This window comes from Hevea brasiliensis, chromosome 2, assembly GCF_030052815.1.
Source record: "Hevea brasiliensis isolate MT/VB/25A 57/8 chromosome 2, ASM3005281v1, whole genome shotgun sequence".
NCBI classification, from domain to species: domain Eukaryota; kingdom Viridiplantae; phylum Streptophyta; class Magnoliopsida; order Malpighiales; family Euphorbiaceae; genus Hevea; species Hevea brasiliensis.
In genome coordinates this window covers 4,392,998-4,415,813 of record NC_079494.1, presented here as the reverse complement: position 1 = coordinate 4,415,813, position 22,816 = coordinate 4,392,998, and the positions used below count along the sequence as shown (strand labels likewise).

Here is a 22,816-nt window from a genome sequence, read left to right as displayed (position 1 = left end):
CTGGGGCCCTCTGTCAGATATTATGGAAGCCGGAACTCCATGCAATCTGACTATTTCTCGAATGTAGAGCCGGGCATACTGTGCCACAGAGTATGTAGTCTTTACAGGTAAGAAGTGAGCTGATTTGGTCAAGCGGTCTACAATTACCCATATCGAATCATATCCTCGCGTGGTACGAGGCAACCCAGTCACAAAATCCATAGTGATCATTTCCCACTTCCATTCTGGGATAGGGAGCTCTTGCAGCTTCCCTGACGGTCTCTGGTGTTCAAACTTCACTTTCTGACAAGTCAAGCACTTGGACACAAAGTCCGCTATGTCTCTCTTCATGCCATTCCACCAATAGCTATCTTTCACATCATAGTACATCTTGGTGGAACACAGGTGGACATCAGCATGTGTGTAGTGTGCCTCTCGCATGATTTCATTCCTGAGGTTGTCTACATCGGGCACACATATCCTAGAACCTTGTACTAGGGCACCATCATTGGCAAATCCAAACTTACCACCTTCACCTTGCTGTACTCTTTCTATGATCTTCATCAATTGTTGGTCTCTGTGCTGGGAAACTCTAACTCTGTCCCTCAAGTCTGGCCTCACTGAAAAGTGAGCCAACAATACCCCCTCATCTGAAAGATCTAGGATTAAACCTTGATCCATCAACTCATGTACCTCCTGAATCAATGGTCTCTTCTCTACTGAAATGTGCGCCAAACTGCCAGAAGATTTTCTGCTCAAGGCATCTAGCACAACATTGGCCTTTCCAGGGTGGTACTGGATGGTGCAATCATAGTCTTTCAGAAGCTCCATCCATCTCCTCTGTCTCAAGTTTAAATCCCTCTGCTGGAAGATGTACTTCAAACTTTTGTGGTCGGTGTATATCTCGCACACTTCACCATACAGGTAGTGTCTCCAGATTTTAAGTGCAAAGATTACAGCCGCCATTTCCAAATCATGGGTGGGGTAGTTCTGCTCATGCCTCTTCAGCTGCCTTGAAGCATAAGCCACTACCTTTCCATTCTGCATCAAAACACACCCTAGGCCAACTCTGGAGGCGTCACAATACACGATGTATGCTTCACCACTCACAGGTAGTGTCAACACAGGGGCAGTGGTTAGACACTCCTTAAGCTTCTGGAAACTCACCTCACAGTCATCTGTCCAAATGAATGGAACATTCTTCCTGGTCAACTTAGTTAGGGGAGCCGCTATCCTGGAGAAATCTTGTACAAAACGCCTATAGTAGCCAGCTAAACCCAGAAAACTTCGCACCTCAGTGACTGTTGTAGGCCTAAGCCCATCAGTTACAGCTTCAATTTTCTTGGAATCCACTTGAATGCCGTCACTAGAAACGACGTGTCCCAAGAATGAGATGTTTTCTAGCCAAAATTCACATTTTGAAAATTTGGCATATAGCTGGTGCTCCCTCAACGTCTGCAACACCATCCTCAAGTGCCACACGTGTTCTTCCTCGGTCCGAGAGTATACCAGAATGTCATCTATGAATACGATGACAAAACGGTCCAAAAATGGCTTGAACACCTGCTCATCAAGTCCATGAAGGTCTTTGGTGCATTAGTGAGTCCAAAAGACATCACCAAGAACTCATAATGACCATATCTTGTCACGAAAGCCGTTTTGGACACGTCCTCATTCCCGATTCTCAATCGATGGTAGCCCGATCGCAGTCTATCTTGGAAAAGAATCTAGCTCCTTGAGCCGATCAAACAAATCATCGATCAGGAAGTGGATACTTATTCTTCATCATCACCTTGTTCAAATTGCGTAGTCAATGCACAACCTCAATGACCCATCCTTCTTTCTCACAAATAAAGCAGAGCACCCTGGGTGAAGTGCTCTGACGTATGAAACCCTTGTCCAAAAGCTCCTGTAGTTGCTCCTTCACTCTTTCAATTTCACTGGTGCCATCCTGTAAGGTGGCATGGATATGGGGTTTGTACGGCACAACATCAATACAAAACTCTATTTCCTTCCTGGTGGCAACCCCGAAGCTCCTGCAGGAAGACATCCATAAATTCTCTGACAACAGGAACATTTTCCATGCTGACACCTTCTACAGATGTATCTCTCACCAATGCCAAATACCCTTGGCATCCACGCCTCAACATTTTTCTGGCACTAATTGCTGACACCAAATTATATGGAGCTACGCTCCTGTCACCATCAAAGCTAAACTCTTCCACACCAGGTATGTGGAAATACACCTTTTTGTTCCTGCAGTCTAAAGTGGCATAGTGAGTTGCCAACCAATCCATCCCCAAAATTACATCGAAGTCCATTACTGGTAGAGGGACCAAGTCTGCTGGGAGGATCTTTCCATCCACTACTACTGTGCTACCCGGAAAAATCATATCTACATCTATGTTGTCGCTAAGTGGGGTAGCTACTGACAAAGGGCACTCTAAAGTTGTAGGGTTTCTACCCAACCTCATGGCAAACACAGGGGAGACAAATGAGTGCGTAGCACCCAGATCTATCAAAACACGAGCCTCATAAGAACAAACCAGAAGAATACCTGCCACAACTGCATTGGAAGCCTGAGCATCCTGGTGGGTCAGGGTGAAAACCCGAGCTTGACCCCTACCCTGAGTGGCAGAACCTTGATACTGACTTCTACCTCCTGATCTGCCTCCAAATCCACGTCCCCCTTGTCCTCGGCCCCACATCGAATCGATCGCCGCCATGTTGGAAGTACCCGGATACAACTGGCAAGGAACATTTGCAACAGAACTCTGTGACCCCATCTGTGGCTCACTGAACATGGGGCATTCTCTAGCAAAGTGACCTGGTTGGCCACACCTGAAGCATACTCCTGATCCCATCAAACAAGGTCCTGAATGTCCTCTTCCACACTGTGCACAAGGTGCCAAGGAGGATCTTGAACTGCACCAGTAATCGCCAGATTTCGAATCGTGACCACCGCTTGGATCCGCACTCAGTGCGAATCCTCGTGGTGCGTATTCAAAACCACTTCTCTTGCTCCTACCCTTTCCTCTGTAATTACCACGCCACCACCGTCCGAGTACCCATGGAAGGGACACCGAGGAACCCTCTCGCTCTGCTTTTCTTTGCTCTCCCACGCTATCCGCAAAGATAGCTAATCTCAATCATGTCCGCTCAATCAACCATCACATCAAAAGACTGATCAGACATCATGGCCAGGTTTGCATACCTCCTGTCAAGCCCCTTTAGGAACCTCTTCACCTTCATAGTTTCTGTAGCTACTGCTGTAGGGGCATATCTGCTCAATTCCAGAAATTCTGTAGCATATTCATCTACAGACCTGCCATTCTGTCTTAAGGCCTCAAAGGCCCACTATTTCTGATCTCTGAAGCTTTCTGGCACAAACCGATTAATGAACAGTTCCACAAACTGAGCCCATGTCAAACCCTTCATCCGGGATAACACGTAGTCATTCATCCATTGTCTAGGCATAGGCCCCATGACATGCTGCATACACTCTATCAACCTTCTATCAGTCAATTGTAATTCTGTTCCTGCCTATCTGCAGGAATCCAGAAACCGATATGCATCATCTGACACATTATAAGTACCAGGCACCAACTTCTTAAAATTTATGATATGTTTGTAAGGTTCCCCTCTTGGTGCGGTGGATTGCTGCTGCTGTGGAGGGTGGACCATATACTGCGCCATCATGTCGATGGTTCTCTGCAGACCAGCTAGAGTAGCTGCCATGGGGTCCATGGGACCCTGTGCCATGAAAGACTGTTCCTGAACTGTGGGTAGCTGCTCTTCTACTTGAGCAGCTCTAGGCCTCCTACCCCGCCTCCTCGGGGCAGGCGCCTCATCCTGTGCCGACACCTCGTCAGGCACATCTAGTTCTGGTGCAGTGGCAGCTCTCCTGCTTCTACGCATTTTCCTGAAATTCAGCAGCATTAGCCCACAAAATTCAAAACTGCACATTGCACAGCTCTATAGACTCATATTTACACACAATATATGAAGCAGAAACTAGAAGCAAAGACGACAATGCAAGACGAATATGGACCCTATTTTTCCGCATGTGACTCCTATTAGACTTTTCCCAACACTTTAGACAACATTCCCTAAGAATCTGGAGCCTAAGCTCTAATCCCACATCTGTCACGACCCAACCTATGGGCCGGACCGGCACTAGGACCTGGGCTAGCCTAAAGCCCCCGAGGCCCGTAGTAAGCCTAACTGTTCATTAACCCAACTCTAAGGCCCATTTGGGCCCAATTTCAAGAAAACAAACGGACAGAGTCCGGCCATAAAATAGACTTTCCAACGGGGAGTTTTCGACTCACCCGACCTGTAAACACAATATATAGTCAATTGGGGAGCTCAGCTCACCCTCCACATACTCATCAACATAAAAATAAATGGGAGCTCAGCTCCCTCATCCAATTCATCAAACATGCATAGCATATTAAGTTTACAGGTCCCAAAATAATAATTTAGTTTACAGACCCAAATCAAATAAACATTTCTAACACATGCGGAAATTCTAGGAGTAAATAAAATTACAAAACTATTAATAAACAACCTGCGAAGGAGAAAAGCAGGTTAACCAAAATAAAATCCTCCTGTAGCCTGAAAAAAATATTGAACAGGAGTGAGCGTTCGACTCAGAGAGTAAAATATCAATTTTAACCATAATCCCTATAACTATCTAGAACTAATGCACCCTGTAGAGTGAAATGCAACATCAACAACATTTTCACATCATAACATCAAAAAGGTAATTTGGAGCACTCACACACCCTGTAGTATCAATCATAACATATGGGAGCTGATCCCCTATACAGCTCTCTTAAATCCAACCTGGTGCCAGCGAATTACTCAAGCTCGGACTTCCACTTAATAACCAAATCGAGGGTCCCAGCGAATTACTCAAGCCGTGACTACCCCTCGAAGGATCGGGTCCCAGCGAATTACTCAAGCCGTGACTACCCCGTCCTATCCATAGTCCACACCACATCACACGCACGCCAACGCACGCACACTGCTCCAAATTACCACAACAACATCCATGGCACATCAACAGTTATGAATGCAACATAAATCGTGCCTAGAGTTTAACTACATAAATATATGCATATAAGTGATGCATGGGCATGCTGAACATATAATAATATCGAAATTACAATTAAAATTAATATTTTACTCACAGACTTGACGATGGTCACTGAGGCGGCTGGGCGGAGGAAGAAGGCTGTCCCGGCTCACCTGACAATTATATTACAATTATTTAATACAATCTGACTCAATACAAACAAAGAAAAAGACCAATACGTCCTAAGTCGTGCCGAAAATCCGGCAGAGTCTCCCCTATATCTAGGACCTACCCAACCTGCAAAAGAGCTCAAAACACACTTCTATATTCACAATCCATATGCCCACAACTCAATCACATCACACAGCCCCTCCTGGGCCCATCAAATCAGTCATCCATCACAATACGCAAAATTTCAATTTAGTCCTTATTATTGATCATTTTTGCAAAAACTGCCCAAACAAGCTCTAAAAATTATAAAACTTTTCTACTTGGTCCTTAGCAATATTACTAAGCTATTGCAAAAAGAATCGTAATTTTCTAAGCTACCACGAATATTTTATGGATTTTTAATCCTATTTAAGCACTAGAAAATTACGAAAAAGCAAAGTTCGGGTTTACCTTTGCCGATTCTGACTTCGGGAACGCGCTCGGGACGTCTGACAATGGGGGGCTAGCCAAAACCTTGGTCCAATTCGGAGACTTTTCCAGAATAGTGCATTCGCCCAAATTTGCACACCTACCAATCGTCGAATTTCCGCGAATCGAGGATACCTACACGAAACCCATAACACGGGGGTTAGTACATAAATTTTTCAGAATTTTCTAAGCTCATTAAATGCTCGGAAAAACACTGCGAAGTTCCGTGGGACCCATCGAAAAACGGTGTCGAAAAAATTCGAAATTTATGTCGTTGCGAAGCTCTCGACGAATGGAGCGTGCTGGTGGCCTCGGTTTTCTCGTGAGATTCACGGTTTTCGAGAAATCTAACCCAAAAGTCGAAATGAGCTAAAATCTTCCCGAGCAAAAATCGGACAATCCGCTCGATGGATTTCGGCGTTCTTGGTGTCTATGGAAAGCTCTCGCCGAGTAGATGATTTTGGACACAAGACCCGGTCCAATTGGTGGCCGAATCGGCCGGATTTGGCCGGGGAAGCTGGAGCGGCGCGCGCGCAGGGGGCGTTTTCGCGCTCGTTTTTCCACTGCGGGCGCGCGCTTGGCCGGGTCGGCGCATACGGTCACCGGGCTGGTCAAGGCCGGCGGCTGGGGGTGGAGAGGAGAGAGAAACGAGAGAGAAAAGGGAGAGGGACGACGCGCGCGGGGAAGGGAAGAAGAAAAAGGAAAAGGCCGGTCCGATCCGGTCCGGTTCGATTCGGCCGGTTCGATTCAGAATACAAAATTTTGAATTTTTACTCTGCCTCGGGACCGAAAACGAGGTCCAAAAATTCCGAAAAAATTCCAGAAAACTCAGAAAAATACGTAGACTCCAAATATATTTTTAGTTTTGCCACGTGGTCTTTAAATTAATTTTTTAAAAATCATCAAAGTTTATTTTTTCGGAAAATCGAACCCGATTTTTAAAATCCGAAAAATCTCAAAAAAATTCCTAAAATTTAAATAAAATTAAAATACCAAAATACTCATAAAAATTAAAATTTCGGGGTGTTACAGTCAGTATATGGAAAAAGATATAATGTTCAACATAGTTTTTCTTCTCAATAGGGAATTGAGTGTAAATTCAAATCTAGGAATCGCCTCGCTAGCTAAGTGATATGTCTTTATTCATTAAATTAGTTAATTAAAAAGAAAATTATACATAGATTTTCTTTAAAAAAAAATCTTTGACCAAATTAAAAAACAAAAATTTCTGATTGTTTTGTTTGTTTAAACACCGCTGCTAGTGGCAGGTTCAACATAAAAGAACTCGCACCTTGTGGGATCGAACTTCATTCTTTTGACCAAAAAGTGATCCATTCCTTCATTAAAATGTCTATCACTTCTTCAATTATGAACACTTTTGGGCTTAATAATGCACAAACACTGAGTGAAAGGCTGAAAGCTAAAGCAAAAACAAAATTTTATTGAAATTGGAAACTGTTCTTTTAGAGAAAAAAAAAAAAAAAATATATATATATATATATATATATTACGAGATGGAGATTTATCAATAGATCACTAAAATTATTAAAGGGAATGAAAGTGATTGTTCAAGTATATATTTTCTCTCTTAGACGATGATCTTAAAAAAAGTGACTTCCCTAAGACAAGGATATGGCAAAAGCAACAAGTTAATTACATAATTATTTGAGCTAAATATAAGACTTGTTTCTTCTATTTGAGTTAGTTTTTAAAATAAAATTATACTTGGTTCAATTTCTTTATATAGTATTAGAGCCTATCTTGCTTTAGTGTTAGGTTATTTACATATATGTTTGCCTGCAAACTTGACAATTTGAATGTTTATGCCTGAACATAAAGGAATATATTGCCCTATATTGATTTGAAATAAGGTATTTGAACTGAAGATAAGACTTGGACAAATCTACACGCCTTTAACTAGTTTTTGAGACGAAATTAGACTCGGTTCATTTTATTACCAGAGCTTTCAGACTTTGTGGTTCAAGAATTTTGCTAGATAAAATATTAAGGCGAAAACTCTTTCTCTAAGCAAGCAATAATCCCTCCTGAGCAACCAATAGTTTTGCTCTCATCACTGAAACACAACCCATCCTCATAGCAAAATCCCCATATCAAACCCTCCACAATACCCTATTTTTCTTATTTTAAGAAATAACTAAAAAATTATAAGAGATTGATGCACTGATTTATAAGTATTTTTGATGGTGTTGGTGTTTTTAAGAGTGTTCTACCACGTCTGCTGTTGCTGTAGATTTGGCAGCTTTGAAATGTTTATTCATAATAATACGTCTACATCGACTATGTTATATGGGAGTAATTTTTATCTACACTCACGATATATACATCAAATCAATTAATAATTGTCATTTTAATTAAATTATAATAAATTCTACTTAAAATATATGTAAATAATTTTCCATTGATTTAGTGTTTATAGTGGACGTTTCCTTCTTCTACCAATATGGGTTGTGAAAAAGGCGGTCAAGTGTGAAGCTTTACATGTACTCATGTGATGATATATACCGTCCATGTAATGCAAAACATCCCTTAAAATGAAAAAAAAAAGACCACGTTTTGTCAATCTTCATAAGAAAGTTAAAAGCCAATTTTGATGAATGGGCCAAACTCATCAATCGCATCTAATTTCATTTTTTTTTTTAATTTTTAACTGAATTTATATTGATTAATTATTTTGGAATTGTCTGTTTTTTTAAAAAAAAAGAAAATAATCAGGGAATTTTGTTGGGCAACTTGTCACCTCACTCAGCCCTTTGACAAGTGTCCATTTCAAAACTTAGCCCTTTAATTTTCCTCTCTATTGGGCTCAGCTCAAAGCCCATAGGGTATGATAATTGGGCAGCTGAGTGCATGAGGAAATCACCTTACTTAGCTTTTATATCTCCTCACCCTCATTCAAATAGAGCATATGGTTTGAAATCTCTCCTTACTCTGCAGCATCAGCGGCCTTCCTTTGTCCCTCCGGGTAAAGAAAAGTCATCCTTCCCTAGCCTGGTGAGTGGGTTCTCTTATTGGGTAGGGTTGGATTGTAGATCACTTCTAAATTTTGGTTGTGTAGACCGGCTGAGTTTAGAAGAGGATTTTCTTGTGGTCTACGTTACTTTGCTTATGGTTTTATGGTTGTTTTTCTTGACCTTGTGGGAGGGAGAGTTTGTGTATGATGGGAAAATGACATCTCCAAGGTGTAATAGTTAACTGCATGCGGCTGCCTCCTTGGCTATACCGTTCTTCTACCTTCTTCTTTCTTGAGTCGTAGCAGTCTACCCCTTATGGGTCTGGCGGAGTGTTTAGGCTGAGGATCTTCCTTCTTTCGCCTAGTATAGGCTTATTCCTTGGATATGGTATCAGCTAAGGAGGCTCCTCTCCTATTTTCGCCAGGCATTTTCCATCCACAAGTACGGCGGCGGTGTCAATGCTGCTGTTGCCGAAGCGTAGAAAGATTAGGGCCGCCTTCTAGGTACGGTTTCACTTTTATTGGCTTCTGGGTTCTATGTTTAGGTTTGTGTATGGTAGGCTGTTGCTTTTCTGTTGGGCCGGCTTTGGGCTCTTGCCTTGTAATTTAATGGACTTGTTTCCATTTTCATTCAACCCTGCACCCTGCCAGTCAGTTTAGGGGTGCCCACGGTTTAGAAACCGCCTAAACTATAGGTTATAATTTCTCAATCATCAATACAGTTTCAATGAAATCATGAATCAGAATTAAATCATTATGGAATAGTTTGAAAGATTATTCTTGAACTGTCGATTCCAATTCGAGTCCTTTAAAATGATTTAAAGGATGGTTTGAAAAATAACGAATCAAAACAATTTAGAAGCGATTTATGAGCTATTTAAAAGTGCTTAAAAAAATTAGATTATTTAGAATTTAAGTTATATTTATAAAAATATTTTAATTTTTCTTAAAAATATTTCAATCAAAATAAAATATGAAAAAAAAAAATTAATGAAAATAATTTATTTTTAAGAAAAATTTAATAAGTAAATACTTGAACTTATTAAAAAATTAAAATTGAAATTAATTAAAAAAAAATAAAAAAAGTGTGTGAACTTAATCTTGTCTATATATCTTTTTAGAATATAGGGGAATCAAAATTTTCAGTAATAATTTGAGAGAGTTTTTTAGAATTTAAGGGAATCAAAATTTTCAGTTATAAGTTGAGATAAATGAGATTGAGGTGGTTTCGTCACGTGAAGCGTAGATATACGAAAACTCTAGTCAAACAAGTAGAGCACATTGGGTTAGAAGATAGAAGAAAAAAAAAAATAGACTTAAATTAATTTAGAGGAAAATAATATAACATGATCTAGAATTATTACACATTTTCGAGGATTTAACTCAAAATCGTTTAGAGTGGAGAAAGAGAATACATATAATCGACCTTTATAAATTTTTGGAATAAAAATTTAGTTTAGTTGAATTTAGTATTACTTGTCATTTATTAAAAAATTATATGATAATTGATAATTAAAAAAGTATAAAAAAAAAATAAAATAAAATAGAGGGTATTAAAAATTTTATTAAAGATATAAAATAATAACAGAATAATTGTGATAGTATTAGTAGAAGAATTGTAAGAGTACTGAGAATTAAAAGGAGTGTAAAAAATAATTATTTAGAAAATTTGAGAAAAATTGAAAGAGTATTAAGAATTAAAGAGAATAAAAAATAATTGTGTAGAAAATTAATGATATATATATATATATATATATGAATTAGAGGTAAAATGAGATATTTATTAAATTCTTTTGTATTTAAATTATCGGTTTGATTCGATTCAAAATTATTGATTCAATCTGATTCAAAATCACCGGTTCACAATAAACTTGAACCAAATCATAAAATGACGGTTTCAATTCAGCTCAAAGCCAATTTTAATTTTGACCGATTTTGATCTAATTTTAATCAAATTGATTCCTGTTCGATTCCAATTTGAAACCGAACCGTGACCACCCTTATAGTCAGCTATGGAATCCATTTCAACCCTTCAATGCGTTGCAACCAAATGCTGTGAGAATTGACCGAGTTGGGCCCCTTTTTGATACTTAGATTATTAAATAGATGTGAAAGGAAATAACCAAAACAAAAATCAGTAATTGCAGGCATTGTTCAATAGAGTTAGATTAGAAGCAGGAAACAAGGTCCAAGCGCAGAGAACGAAGAATATATACATTTTCAGAAGTCCACTACCCCAATATCAGCAATTACATTAAACCAAGCTTATAGAAGAACTGCCCACAGGGACTTCTTAGAGGTCTAGTCACCGGTTTACATAATATCTACATAGCTACACTACCAAAAAGAAGAAAGAAAAGAAAACCTCTATAGCTGGGACAGAGTAACTACTATAGCCCACTACATGAACGACAATGATAAACAAGCCATGCATATGTTACAGAGTCTGTTAGCATTGAGGTTGAGAGTAAATCTCAGACGTCTCCACTTTCACTACTTGCAGACGGTCTTCAGTCTCTTTGCAGCCTGAACAAATCCCACAATGACCTGCAACTCATCCATTTGCTTCAACACCAAAACATCTTTTTCAGTTAAATTGGAAAACTCCCCATAACAATAACAAACCCCTTCAGCTTTTAAGAGAGAAAAGGATGAAACTTGGGAATTTTAGGAAGTACCTGGGACATAAAATGCCTCTGAACAACATCTACTAGTTGCTCTTTAGATGGGTTGGGGATAGCATCCACCTATAAAATATTGTATAATTAATTAATACAAAGGTAGGCTACGTGCTACAGAAGAAAAAATTTATTAAAGGCTGCTCAATCAAAAAAAAAAACCCACAAGATTGAAGTGTCTCCAATATCTCCACAAGGCAGCCATCTCCAATTTGCTGAGGTCAACTTTCTGTGACAGTGATGTTCATAGTAAAAGAAACGAGATACTAATTACGTTTTAATTTCTTTCCTCATCAAAGTCACAGGAAAACAGTGTACACGAGCAAATAGAATTGCTAAAGAGTTTATATACCGTGGCCCCACGAGATGTAGAAACAGAGCCCTTAGACTGCGAGTCGCAAGAGAGAGACCTGCTCATAGTCTTGTGAGATGACCCCGTTGATTTATGAGTCCTATGCCTTGATCTATGGGACTTTTGGGTGTCATCGGATGCTGGGAAAATCAGCAAAAGCACAAACCAGGATTAAAAAGTGCTGGGCCCAATTAAAAGATAAAGAAATGAAACAAGGGAGATGTGCTTTTGCAACAGTGAAAGTAAAAAGTGAACGACAGAAAGGATCCTATGTTAACATATTCCATCACTTTCCCCCACAAAAAACACTCTTACAAACTCACAACTAAGGTCCGAGCAAAGTCTTAACTCTAACCTGACAGAGATTTAGTTCAGGAAAGAGGGATTCTTAATGGAACAAATACAATTTGCTACAAAATGAGTTAAAATTAGCAAATTTGCTGACCCACTTCCCATTGAAGGACCAGCTTTCTTTCCAAAACAATTTTTCATTTTACTCAAGACTTTCAACAAAATTTGGGGGCTGCAGGAGAATATTTAATGATGAATTTAAGTAACCAAACTCACCCATATCAGATCCATTCCACCGCACATTATCAAATTCCAAGTCATCATCACCTTCATTGCCAGTGGGAGCCTCAATCACACTAAGGGCATTCCTCTGTAGCTTTACTTCAATGCCATTTGTAAGAACCTGCAATTTTAGTAAAGTTACATTGCTAACATCAGAAGCAAAACAAAAGCATAATGGAATATCATACACCAAATGGTGAACTGGTAAGTGGTCCAACATCAAGAAGAGGAAAAGGGACAAAAAACAGTGGAATTCAATGCTAGTTAATTTATCAAAATAGTTATGTTTTGGTGTTCAGGCAACTATGACTATTTAGTTGTTGATAATTATATTTACAATCAAAATAAGCTAGTATATCAGGCACAAAAGTTCTTCAGAGTGAAAATATGAATCAAAATCTCAATCAAGACTTCCCCACGAATATAGAGCCAGGTCAAAGAGCAAGATACATGTTGAGAAGATATCATAATACTACAGTGGAGTAAAATAATCCAAACCATCAGGTTTATTTTCATCAAAAGATGTACTAATTTTCATTTGCATTATAAATTAATATTCAATAGAAATCCCAAAAACAAATTGGGGAATACATGAGACCCTTCAAAGGAGAAATAGTAATTTTATTGACAACCCAGAAAGCAAAACAATTTCAACTGAATTTATGTCAAATAATCGTTCATGCAAAGAAAGCTCCATGATTAAACAAGCAAGAAAATCTAGCAATCCAATCACTCCCAACAAAATAAAAAGACATCAAAATTGGGAATAAAGGGGAAAAACTAATTTAATCCAATAAGAATGTATTGAATTCTCATACGCTTCAAAAACTGTGTGAAGTAATTGTGTGCAGGCCCAAAATCCCATGCGGAGCTAAAAGCAACTCAAACACCACTGTCACTAAACCCCCCTGAAAACTACAGATATAATCAAAGAGGAAAAGGAAATGAAAATAAACTCAAAACAAATATCAAAACCGCATCAAAATGCCGATTTAAAATCCCACAATAGTAAAATCCCACTGAAACACCAGATCCGTTGGTAAAAATGCGCATGCAATGAAAACCCATTACCCAAACCCAGAAATTGTAACTTGAAATCAGCATAAAGCACCTTAATACAGGAAACTTTGCACAATTTGCATATTTGCTTCACAAATTATTATCCAAAAACAACTTTCTACTATTGAACCAAATTAATTTTGAAATTAAGAATGATTAATTTTGGAAAGGACACCCAAATTTGAACTTAAAGAAAATACAAAATGAAAATTAAACTTTACCACTTGATTAGCAAAACAAAATCAATCTCCCAAAATCCAAAGCGAAACTGCTAAAATTGACCCACATTGCCATAACACGACATTTAAACACAACAAAATTAAAATTAAAAAAAAATCAAGGTTTAAACCTCACTAAAACAATATTATAACCCAAAATCAATCCGAACCAAACCAAAACTATGAAACCCATTACTGAAATACCCAAAATAAGTCCAAACAAATACCAGCCAATGCCAACCGCCAAGCCCAACAGCCTTCTTGACCACCCCCTGAAGACCCACAAGCACCGACTTTGTCCTGTTATTTCCAGTAACCACCACCTTAGTGTGACGAGGCAACACGGAGAGTTCTTCCTCGCTGCTGTCTCCACAGCTCTGCAAGTGCGAGAACCCTCCATTGACCGAGCTCTCCATAGCCTCAAGCATTATTTCTATTCCAACTCAGTGAGTCAAGAAAAACTGAGTCAAAATTAGAGTATCAAAACTCGAAACTAGAATTAAAATGAAGATCATGCATTGCTGAGCAAGTTTATGGAAGTTTCGGGGACAAAAGGAAGAGAAATTGAGGAGAAATTTGGGATTTTCTAAGAAAGAAAAAACACAGTCACAGAGCGAGCAATGAGAGAGAAAAGAGTGATTTTTTTCTTTTTTTTTTTTTTAATGTGTGACAGAGGACGAGAGTGACTGGTTTTGTTTATTGGCTGTGTTGCTATGAATCCCGACGAAAAGGAACTAACCAATGGAACATCGCCACGTAAGTCCGCAGAGAGGTTACGTTAATCATGCACTTGGCGGGGACGTTGAGTTGCAAGAAAACCTACTAGCCCGTTTCCAATTAAAGGAGTTGTTTATATACGGATGGGTTGACCTTTTGACTACCCGTTCTAGTGGGCTGTTGGGAAAATCTCAAATGACGAAAATGCCCTTTATCCTTTCCTTTCTTTTAATTATTTGTTTCTTAAATAATTATAAACGTAATTAAGAGTGTAAATCAACCGAGTCAAATTTGAAATTTTTTCTAACTCAAATCAAGCTAGAGTTTTAAAGGAGTTGAAAACAATAAGTTTAAGCACAATTTATTTAAAAAATAACTTTTATTTAATCGAATATCAAATAGCTCACGATTAACTTAACATATTTATAATTTTAATAAATTTAAATTTAATATTATTATATTCAAAACTATTCATGAATTTGCATGCAAACGTATTAAATAAGTAATATCGCGAGTTTTAATAAATTAAGTATCAATAAATTTGAGGAATTAAATTTTTGTTAAGTTGAGTCTCGAATAATTTATGAGCATTTTAATTAATTTATAATATTAAATATAACTAATTATGTAATACTTTTAATTTTTAAATTTATTATTTTATAGATAATATAAGTATTTTATTTTATTAAAAATTTTTAAAAAATTATTTGAAATTTTTCAAATTTTAAAAATCGGATTTAATTTTTCAAAATCAACAAACTTTGTTAATTTTTACGAATTAATTTAAAGATCACGGGACAGAACTAAAAATATATTTAGACTCTACAAATTTTTTTGAGTTTTATGGAAATTTTTTGAAATTTTTGGATCTCGTTTTTTATCTCAAGATAGAGTAAAAATTCAATTTCGAATATCCTGAATCGGACCGATCGAATCGAACTGGCCATTTCCTTTTCCCCTCTTCTTCCCCGCGCATCCTGACTGCCTCTCTTCCCTCTCCATTTTCTCTCTCCTCTCTCCTCCCCTTGTTGCCCCACCACCGCCTCTCCCTCCCCAGCTCGCCGGCGCGCCTCCAGGGACCCTTCAGGCCCCCCAAAAACTCCCATGTGCACGCATGACTTTTTGTCTTCCCGGGCCGATCCCGGCTGATCCGGCCAACGATTAGACCGAATCTTATCCTAAAACCCATCTACACCTTGCGAGCTTTTCATAGACACCAATAGTGGTGGCCACGGTCCGGTTTGGAATCGGAACCGAACCGAAACCGGACCGGTCAAACCCGGACCGAAACCGGTCAAAACCGAAACCGTTATAAAACCGAACCTAAATCGTTCCTCCATGGTTTGGTTCAGGTTCAAGATATTACAAAACCGTTGAACCGTCGGTTTGATTCGAATTAAAACCGTCGACTTTCGAATCGAACCGTGGTTCGATTAGAACATACGATGAAATTACACAATACACATCGCTGTGGCGATGGGCCGCATCGCAGCCTAATCGCCCACACCGCCACAAAGACCTCCTCCCCCTGCAAACGTCTATTCAATGTCATTTCTTTATTATTTTTTTTTAATTATTTATTAAATTTCAAAATCATTTATTAAATTTAAAAATCAATTATTTTTATTATTTTAATCTCAAACGGTAAAATTATTTACCGTTACTGTTTTTTTTTTATTTTAATTGTAAAATTACCCTTTAGTCCCTAATAACAGTAAAAAAATAATTACTTTTTGGGGATAATTTTGGAAATAAAAAATTTATAAAAACTCTATAAATACCTCAATTCATCCACTTAATTCATTCACACTACTCTTAAATTCTCTCCAATCTCTCAAATCTCTCAAATTTTCTACACAATTATTCTCAAATCTCTCTTTAATTTTCAATATTCTCTAAATTTTTACACTTTATTTTTTTTTTACACTCATAAAAATTTCTTATATCCTATTATTTTATTCCATAACTCTATTATTATTTTTTTATACTATCATTAAAATTTAATATTTTCTTTATTACTCTATTTTTTTATATACTCATAAAAATTTTCACTATCTCTAATTTTTAATTTAAAATTTTACACTATTTTTTTGTTTGCAAATTTCTATTTTTTTTTTTATCTTCTACACTTTTTTTTTCAAATTTCTAGTACCTTCTATTTTTTGTTATCTCTATACTATTTTTTTTTTCAAATTTTATCATAGTATCATTCCTTTTTTTTTTTTTTGAGAAAATGGCAAGTAGTGGATTTGGAAGTTCATCAAGTAGCAAGGGGAAAAGTAAGGTTGGTGAATCAACATACCCAAATCCAAATGAGCTTACTGCAGTTGATTTAGACAATATAATGGAGCAAATTGGGGATGATGATAATGATGTTGAAGTTCAAGAGTTATTCCACCACACTCAAGAAAGCCAAAATCAACAAGCTGAGAAAGTTGAAGTAAAAAAAGCACTCACGTCCGATATTTTCAAAGTCCACTTTACAAAAAAACGAAGATCTGAAAATACATTTGATGTAATTTGCAATTACTCCTACAAGTTTAAAATGGGAGGTGGATATGGCACATTCAATAGGCATTTGGAGCAAAAGCATCCGACCAAAATTGGGTATGATAAGTCTCAAACTCAAATATCCGGGTACACAAATTCTCAATCTTTATTTCAATATTCTGATCAAAAAAATAAAGAAGAATTAGCAAAAATGATTTGTGTTGAGCATTTATCATTTAATTTTGGTGAAAAACTTGGTTTTATTAATTATTGTCAAAATGCTTTAAATCCTAATGCAAAACGTATTCCTAGAAATACTTTGAAACGAAGTGTTTTTTCTTTATTTAAAAAAGGAAAAAAAGAATTACAAGAAATTTTTTTAAATATGAGTGCACAAGTTTCTATTTGTAGTGATATTTGGAGTGATCATTGGCAAATGCATTCATATATGGGCATAACATGTCATTGGATTAGTGATGATTGGATCATGCAAAAAAGAATAATTGCATTTCGTGTTTTTGATGAGAGACATACTGCTGATAATATTTATAGAATGATTAAAAATATTTTAGAAGAATATAGATTAGTTTATAAAATTTTTTCAATTGGTTTTGATAATGCTGCTGCAAATTCTGCATCAATTAATGACCTTAAAAAAATTTGCCAACCCAATTTTGGGGGAAAATTTTTTCATATTAGGTGTGCATGTCATGTATTAAATTTGTGTGTGCAAGATGGTTTAAGAACCCTAGATGAATTTATTTCTCCCATAAAAAAAGCAATTTCATTTTTATGGGGACATCCTCAAATTATGAAAGAATGGGCTAAATTTTGTAAAATAAATAATAAAAGACCAAAAAGATTTCCAAGAGATGTTCCCACTCGTTGGAATTCAACATATGAATTACTAAACGAGTCATTTGGATATAGAGATTTATTGTGCACATTTATTAGCAATAATGTGCCACAAGTTCAACTATATCCACAAAATTGGCACATTTGTACAAAACTTTTGGATATTTTAAAAGTTTTTAATGATGCTACATATACATTGAGTGGTGTTTATTATCCTACATCTCATTTATTTATGATTGAATGTCTTAATATTATTGGTGCATTGCAAGACCATGAAAATGATGTTAATTTAAAAGATTGCATTTCTAGCATGAAAAAAAAATGGTTAAATTATTTCAAAAATATTCCTCCACTTTATCTTGTTGCTTGTGTTTTTGATCCTAGATGTAAATTAGATGGTTTAAATGATTATTTGTCTCTTTATTATTCATGTTTAAATCTTGATGATGAGATTGATTTTGATATTCATGCAATAATTGTTGAAATTAGAAAATTAATTTTTGATTTATATAGTGAATTTTGTTCTTCTAGTCAACAATTAGTTTCTCAATCTCAGCCTTCTAGTCAAGTTCAGAATGAGCCAACCTCTAGAATAAGCATGGGTGATCGTGCCTTATTACAAAGGCTAAAAGGCCTAGAGGATCCCTTGGTAATAATTCTGAATTTGATATTTATTTAACCACTATTTTCGAGTTTGGTGATAATAGTGCAGGTAAAGAATTTCCAGTACTTGATTGGTGGCGTCGACATGCAAATACTTTTCCCACCCTTGCACTAATTGCTAAACAAATTTTAGCAGCACCAGTCTCCACAGTTGCAGTTGAACAAGCTTTTAGTGCAGGTGGTAGTATATTAGATGAGACACGATCTAATATGGTTCCTGAATCATTAGAAGCTCAAACATGTTTAGATGATTGGATTAAGGCAGCCTTAAGGCAACAAGAGATCACACGTGAAGGAAATGAAGATTTATATGACATAGGAACCGATGGAACAACAACGGAATCGAGCGGTTGTGGAAGTGATTAGGGTAAGGGGGTTATCTAACTCTAAATAGAAGGTAAGAGAACTACGTGGGCTTTGATTCCTCTAAACCCCAAGAGGATACGTAGGCAACTTAATTTCTACAAAATTAAGTTCAAGCCCTTTTTCCTTTTTTTTTTTTAACTAAAATTAATTTAATCTCTTTTAATTTCTATCATTTTTTTAAATTAACTCTATACATTTCTTATTAATTTTTATTACAAATACAAATAATATCATTTTCTTCTTTTTTTTTTTTTTGAAATATTTATTTTACCAAATTATTTTCTCCAATTTTTTGATCAAACCGTCATAAACCATCCCCCAAACCGCCCTAAACCGCCTCTTGAACCGCTCCAAACCGCCCAACTCTAAACCGCCTATTAAACCGTTTTAAACCGGGGCTCGAACCGAAACCGGCGGTTCACGAACCGCCCTTCAAACCGTCTCTTAGCGGTTCGGTTCAGGTTCAATATTTCTCTAAACCTAAATCGGCGGTTCAGGAACCGTAACCGGCGGTTCCTGAACCGTGGCCACCCCTAGACACCAATAACACAAAAATTCATTTAGCGGTTTGTTTAATTTTTATCTAGGAAATTTTAGCCCATTTCGACTCTTGGGCTAGATTTCTCGCAAACCGTGAACCCTACAAAAAATCCGAGAGTACCAGAGTGCTCCTCTTGGCGAGAGCTTCACGGCAATACCCATTTCAAATTTTTTCGACACCGTTTTTCGGTGGGTCCCACGGAACTTCGCATTATTTTTTCTGGCATTAAATGAGTTTAATAAATTTCATAAAAATTATGTACTAACCCTTGTGTTGTGGGCTTCGCGTAGGTACATTTGTTTTGCAAAAATTCAAAAATTGCTTAGATCTGCAATTTCAAGCCGGGCAGACAGGCTATCAGGAAAGCTTCAGAATTGGGCTGAGGTTATAAGCTACTCCACCATTTTTCGACGTCCCGGACGCATCCCAAGGGTCGGAATTGGCATAGGTAAACCCGAACCCTCATTTTTCTTAATTATCTAGAGCTTGATTTTTATTAAAAATTTATAAAATATTTGTGGTAGGTTAGAAAATTATAATTCCTTTTGCATTAGCTTAATAATATTGCTAAAGACCGTAGGGTAAAATTTTAGAATTTTTAAAGCTCATTTGGGTAGTTTTTGCAAAAATGATTAGTTATAGGGACTAAATGATAATTTTTCAAATTATGGTGGTTGAATGTTTGGATAGGCTCAGGAGGGGCCATGTGATGTAATTGAGTTGTGGATATGTGACTTTGTGGATATATAAGTGTATTTTGAATCCTTTTGCAGGTTGGGTAGGTCCTAGGTATAGGGGAAACTCTGCTAGATTTTCGACACGACTTATGGTGTCTTTTATCATTTTTAAACTTGTATTGAGTCAAATATATTAAATAATTGCAATGAAATTGTCAGGTAAGCCATGACAGCCTTCCTCCTTTGCCCAGTCTCAGCAGTGATCTCGGTTCAAGTTTGTGAGTAGAATATTGATTTTAATTATAATTTCAATATTATTATATATTCAAGGCATGTCCATGCATCATCTATAAATATATTTATGTAGTTAAATACTATGCACATTTTATGTTTCATCTTTGGTTGATAAAATGTTTATGGATATTATTTTATGGTAATTTGGAGCAGTGTGCGTGTGTTGGCGTGCGTGTGGTGTGTGGTATTGGTTATGGACAGGACGGGTAGACTCGGCTAGAGCTTAACTCGCTAGGACCCGATCCTTTATGGTTAAGTTGGGGTAAGCACGGCTGGAGAGGATCTCGCTGGCCTTCACATTTGATTTATTAAGCGAAAGTCCGACTTGAGAGATACTAGCTGGCAGAGGTTGGATTTAGAGAGCTGTACAGGGGATCAGCTCCTATATATGTACTGTTTGAACATTATTGGTTGTGTCAGTACTCCTAATTACTTTTTTGCTGTTATGATGTGATTTGTAGGAAAATTTTGATAGAATTGCATTTCACTCTTCAGGATGCATTAGTTTTAGATAGCTATAGAAATTATGGTTAAAATCGGTATTTTACACTTTGAATCGAATGCTCATTCCTGGTCACCTTATTTTTCCAGGATACAGGAGATTTCTTGTTGAGTTCTAACCTACCTCTCTCTCCTTCGCAGGCAATCTATAAATATCTATTATGCTTGTATAATTTTACTAAATTCTAGACTCCGCATGTGTTAGGAGTATTTTAATCAATTTAAGACTGTAATATAATATTATATTAAATTTGTAAGAACATTAAATGCATGTATGTGTGCATATGATTGGATTGAATGAGGGAGCTAAGCTCCCATTTGATTTTATCACATGATGAGTATGTGGAGGGTGAGCTAAGCTCTCCAATTTATTATATATTGTGCTTACTGTCATGACCCCACCTATGGGCCAGACCGGCACTAGGACCTCGGCCAGCCTAAAGCCCACAAGGCCCGTAGTAAGCCTAACTATTTTTTAACTCAATCTCATGTTAGTAGTATGCCCTAGAGCATATCATTTAGTATGTATCATGTACATATTTTTATTAATAAAAGGCATTTTCACTTTTCCGTTTACATAATATATTTATGTGTTATAGAAAAGGTCCATTGATATTTTATTAGAAATTCTATTCTTAAGTTGTTAAGAATATGAGTGACAGTATTTCTAGTACAAAGTATCATAAATAGGTTCATAATCGAGGATACTTCATAATAAGGACATGACTTATCCAGAAAGATTGTATTCATGTTTGTTACCAAGTTATTTATATGAGATATAAATAAGATGGAATGGTGAGTCTCATGCCATATAGCAAACATGACAGGCATTTATAAATGATAAGTAGGCCGAACCAGTGACACTTATGACAAGCACATGGAGTTTACTCTTGTCAATATTTTGTCATAAATCATATCAGTGCATATAATTTTTAGACCTGAGATAGCACAGTTATCTTGTATATAGGTAGTTTGAGTTTGATACTGCTTTCATACTTGTACTGTGTATGGGTATATGGGCACGTGTTGGCTCCTATTAGTTATATATGGAGGTAGGTGTTGATAAATATGGAATCTATTCCTCTAAGTAAATAGAGATAAAATCCTATGTTCATTTAATTGTTCTTGATGTTTCAAGTTCCTGGCCAGGACAGATAGATTTATTCAGAAAAGAGTTTCTGATGAGAAAATCTTTTTAATCAAGAACTGGAATTAAAAGAGAACATAATATTCATAGCAAATGGAGTTTGACATAAACTATGACTTCAGCTTGAGTTGGGATTTTGTAACAGAGATATTCTAGTGCATGGTAACATATGATTATAGGTTCATTTAAGGTAAACCTTATTATTAATTGGGTGGCCATGGCATGCTATGCTAGGTGTTAACCATGGTCTATGAGGTGCATAAAATGATTTAGAGAAATCATTTATGGTAAGAAAGAGTTCTGATGATATTAAGAGTTGATATCATGTCTCCTTGCCAATTAGTGATGAGTCTAGTAAGTCACACACATACACAAGTTATCACCTAATTAAAGATGATTTAATTAATTAATTAAAGAGTTTAATTGATTAATTAAATAGGTTTGGTTTGCAATTAGATTGCAAGGTCCCTAGCATGACTTGAAACCAAATCTAGATTATTGTATGTGTAGTATAAGTTAAATTTATATTTAAAGTGTTTAAATATGAATTTAATTAATGAGAAATTAATTAATAGAGATTAATTAATTAATTTATATTTGATATAAATTGATTAGAAGAAGAGAAATAATTATTTTGGGTTGAGAACTCAAAATTAAGACACACGAGCATTTTGGTCATTTCGCAGTGTAACACGTGGCACCATGAGATGGTGACACATGGCATTACACATAAGCTTGCCAAATGTTTTTTTTTAATCATGTAAGATGATTAATATTAAGATTAAATATAGGTTTGACACTTGGCACAATGTGATTGGGTCACTTAAACCTGGAGCTAATCAAAGAGTGACATGTGGCAAGGGTTTAATGTATTAACCTAGCTATATAAGTGTTGTTATGAAAAAAAGAAAAGCAACCAGCAGCCACTCCTCCTTGGTCATGCCATTTTGAGGCTCTCCATCTATTCTTCTTCATCTCTCATCAATTCAAAGAGATTAGCCATCAATCTCTTGAAT

General features: G+C 36.6%; 2 protein-coding genes across 2 annotated transcripts in view; both read right to left on the bottom strand.

The window, feature by feature from the left end:
• LOC110649113 (uncharacterized) overlaps positions 1–19,062 on the bottom strand; it is a 94,247-nt gene extending 75,185 nt beyond the window's left edge. The window contains exon 1 of the mRNA XM_058132985.1: positions 19,059–19,062. The gene's annotated coding sequence lies outside the window, so the exon portion shown is untranslated. The remainder of the gene's footprint in view (positions 1–19,058) is intronic.
• On the bottom strand, positions 10,820–14,232 carry LOC110665245 (uncharacterized). Its single transcript, XM_058132994.1, has 6 exons — positions 13,777–14,232; positions 12,267–12,393; positions 11,700–11,839; positions 11,514–11,576; positions 11,348–11,416; positions 10,820–11,234 (listed from the first exon to the last, which is right to left on the bottom strand). The coding sequence occupies exons 1-6, from the start codon at positions 13,975–13,977 to the stop codon at positions 11,163–11,165; spliced, it is 672 nt and encodes a 223-aa protein (XP_057988977.1). The 5' UTR covers positions 13,978–14,232; the 3' UTR covers positions 10,820–11,162.
• Positions 19,063–22,816: the final 3,754 nt, after the last annotated feature.

Bases quoted from the DNA above. Each gene is read 5' to 3' on its own strand.
- LOC110665245 (XM_058132994.1), bottom strand. From the start codon at position 13,977: ATGCTTGAGGCTATGGAGAGCTCGGTCAATGGAGGGTTCTCGCACTTG. The intron at 12,394-13,776 runs GTATTTGTTTGG...CTAAAATTGCAG, and splicing joins TTGGCGGTTGGCATTGGCTG to GTTCTTACAAATGGCATTGA. The intron at 11,235-11,347 runs GTACTTCCTAAA...TTGGTGTTGAAG, and splicing joins AGAGGCATTTTATGTCCCAG to CAAATGGATGAGTTGCAGGT.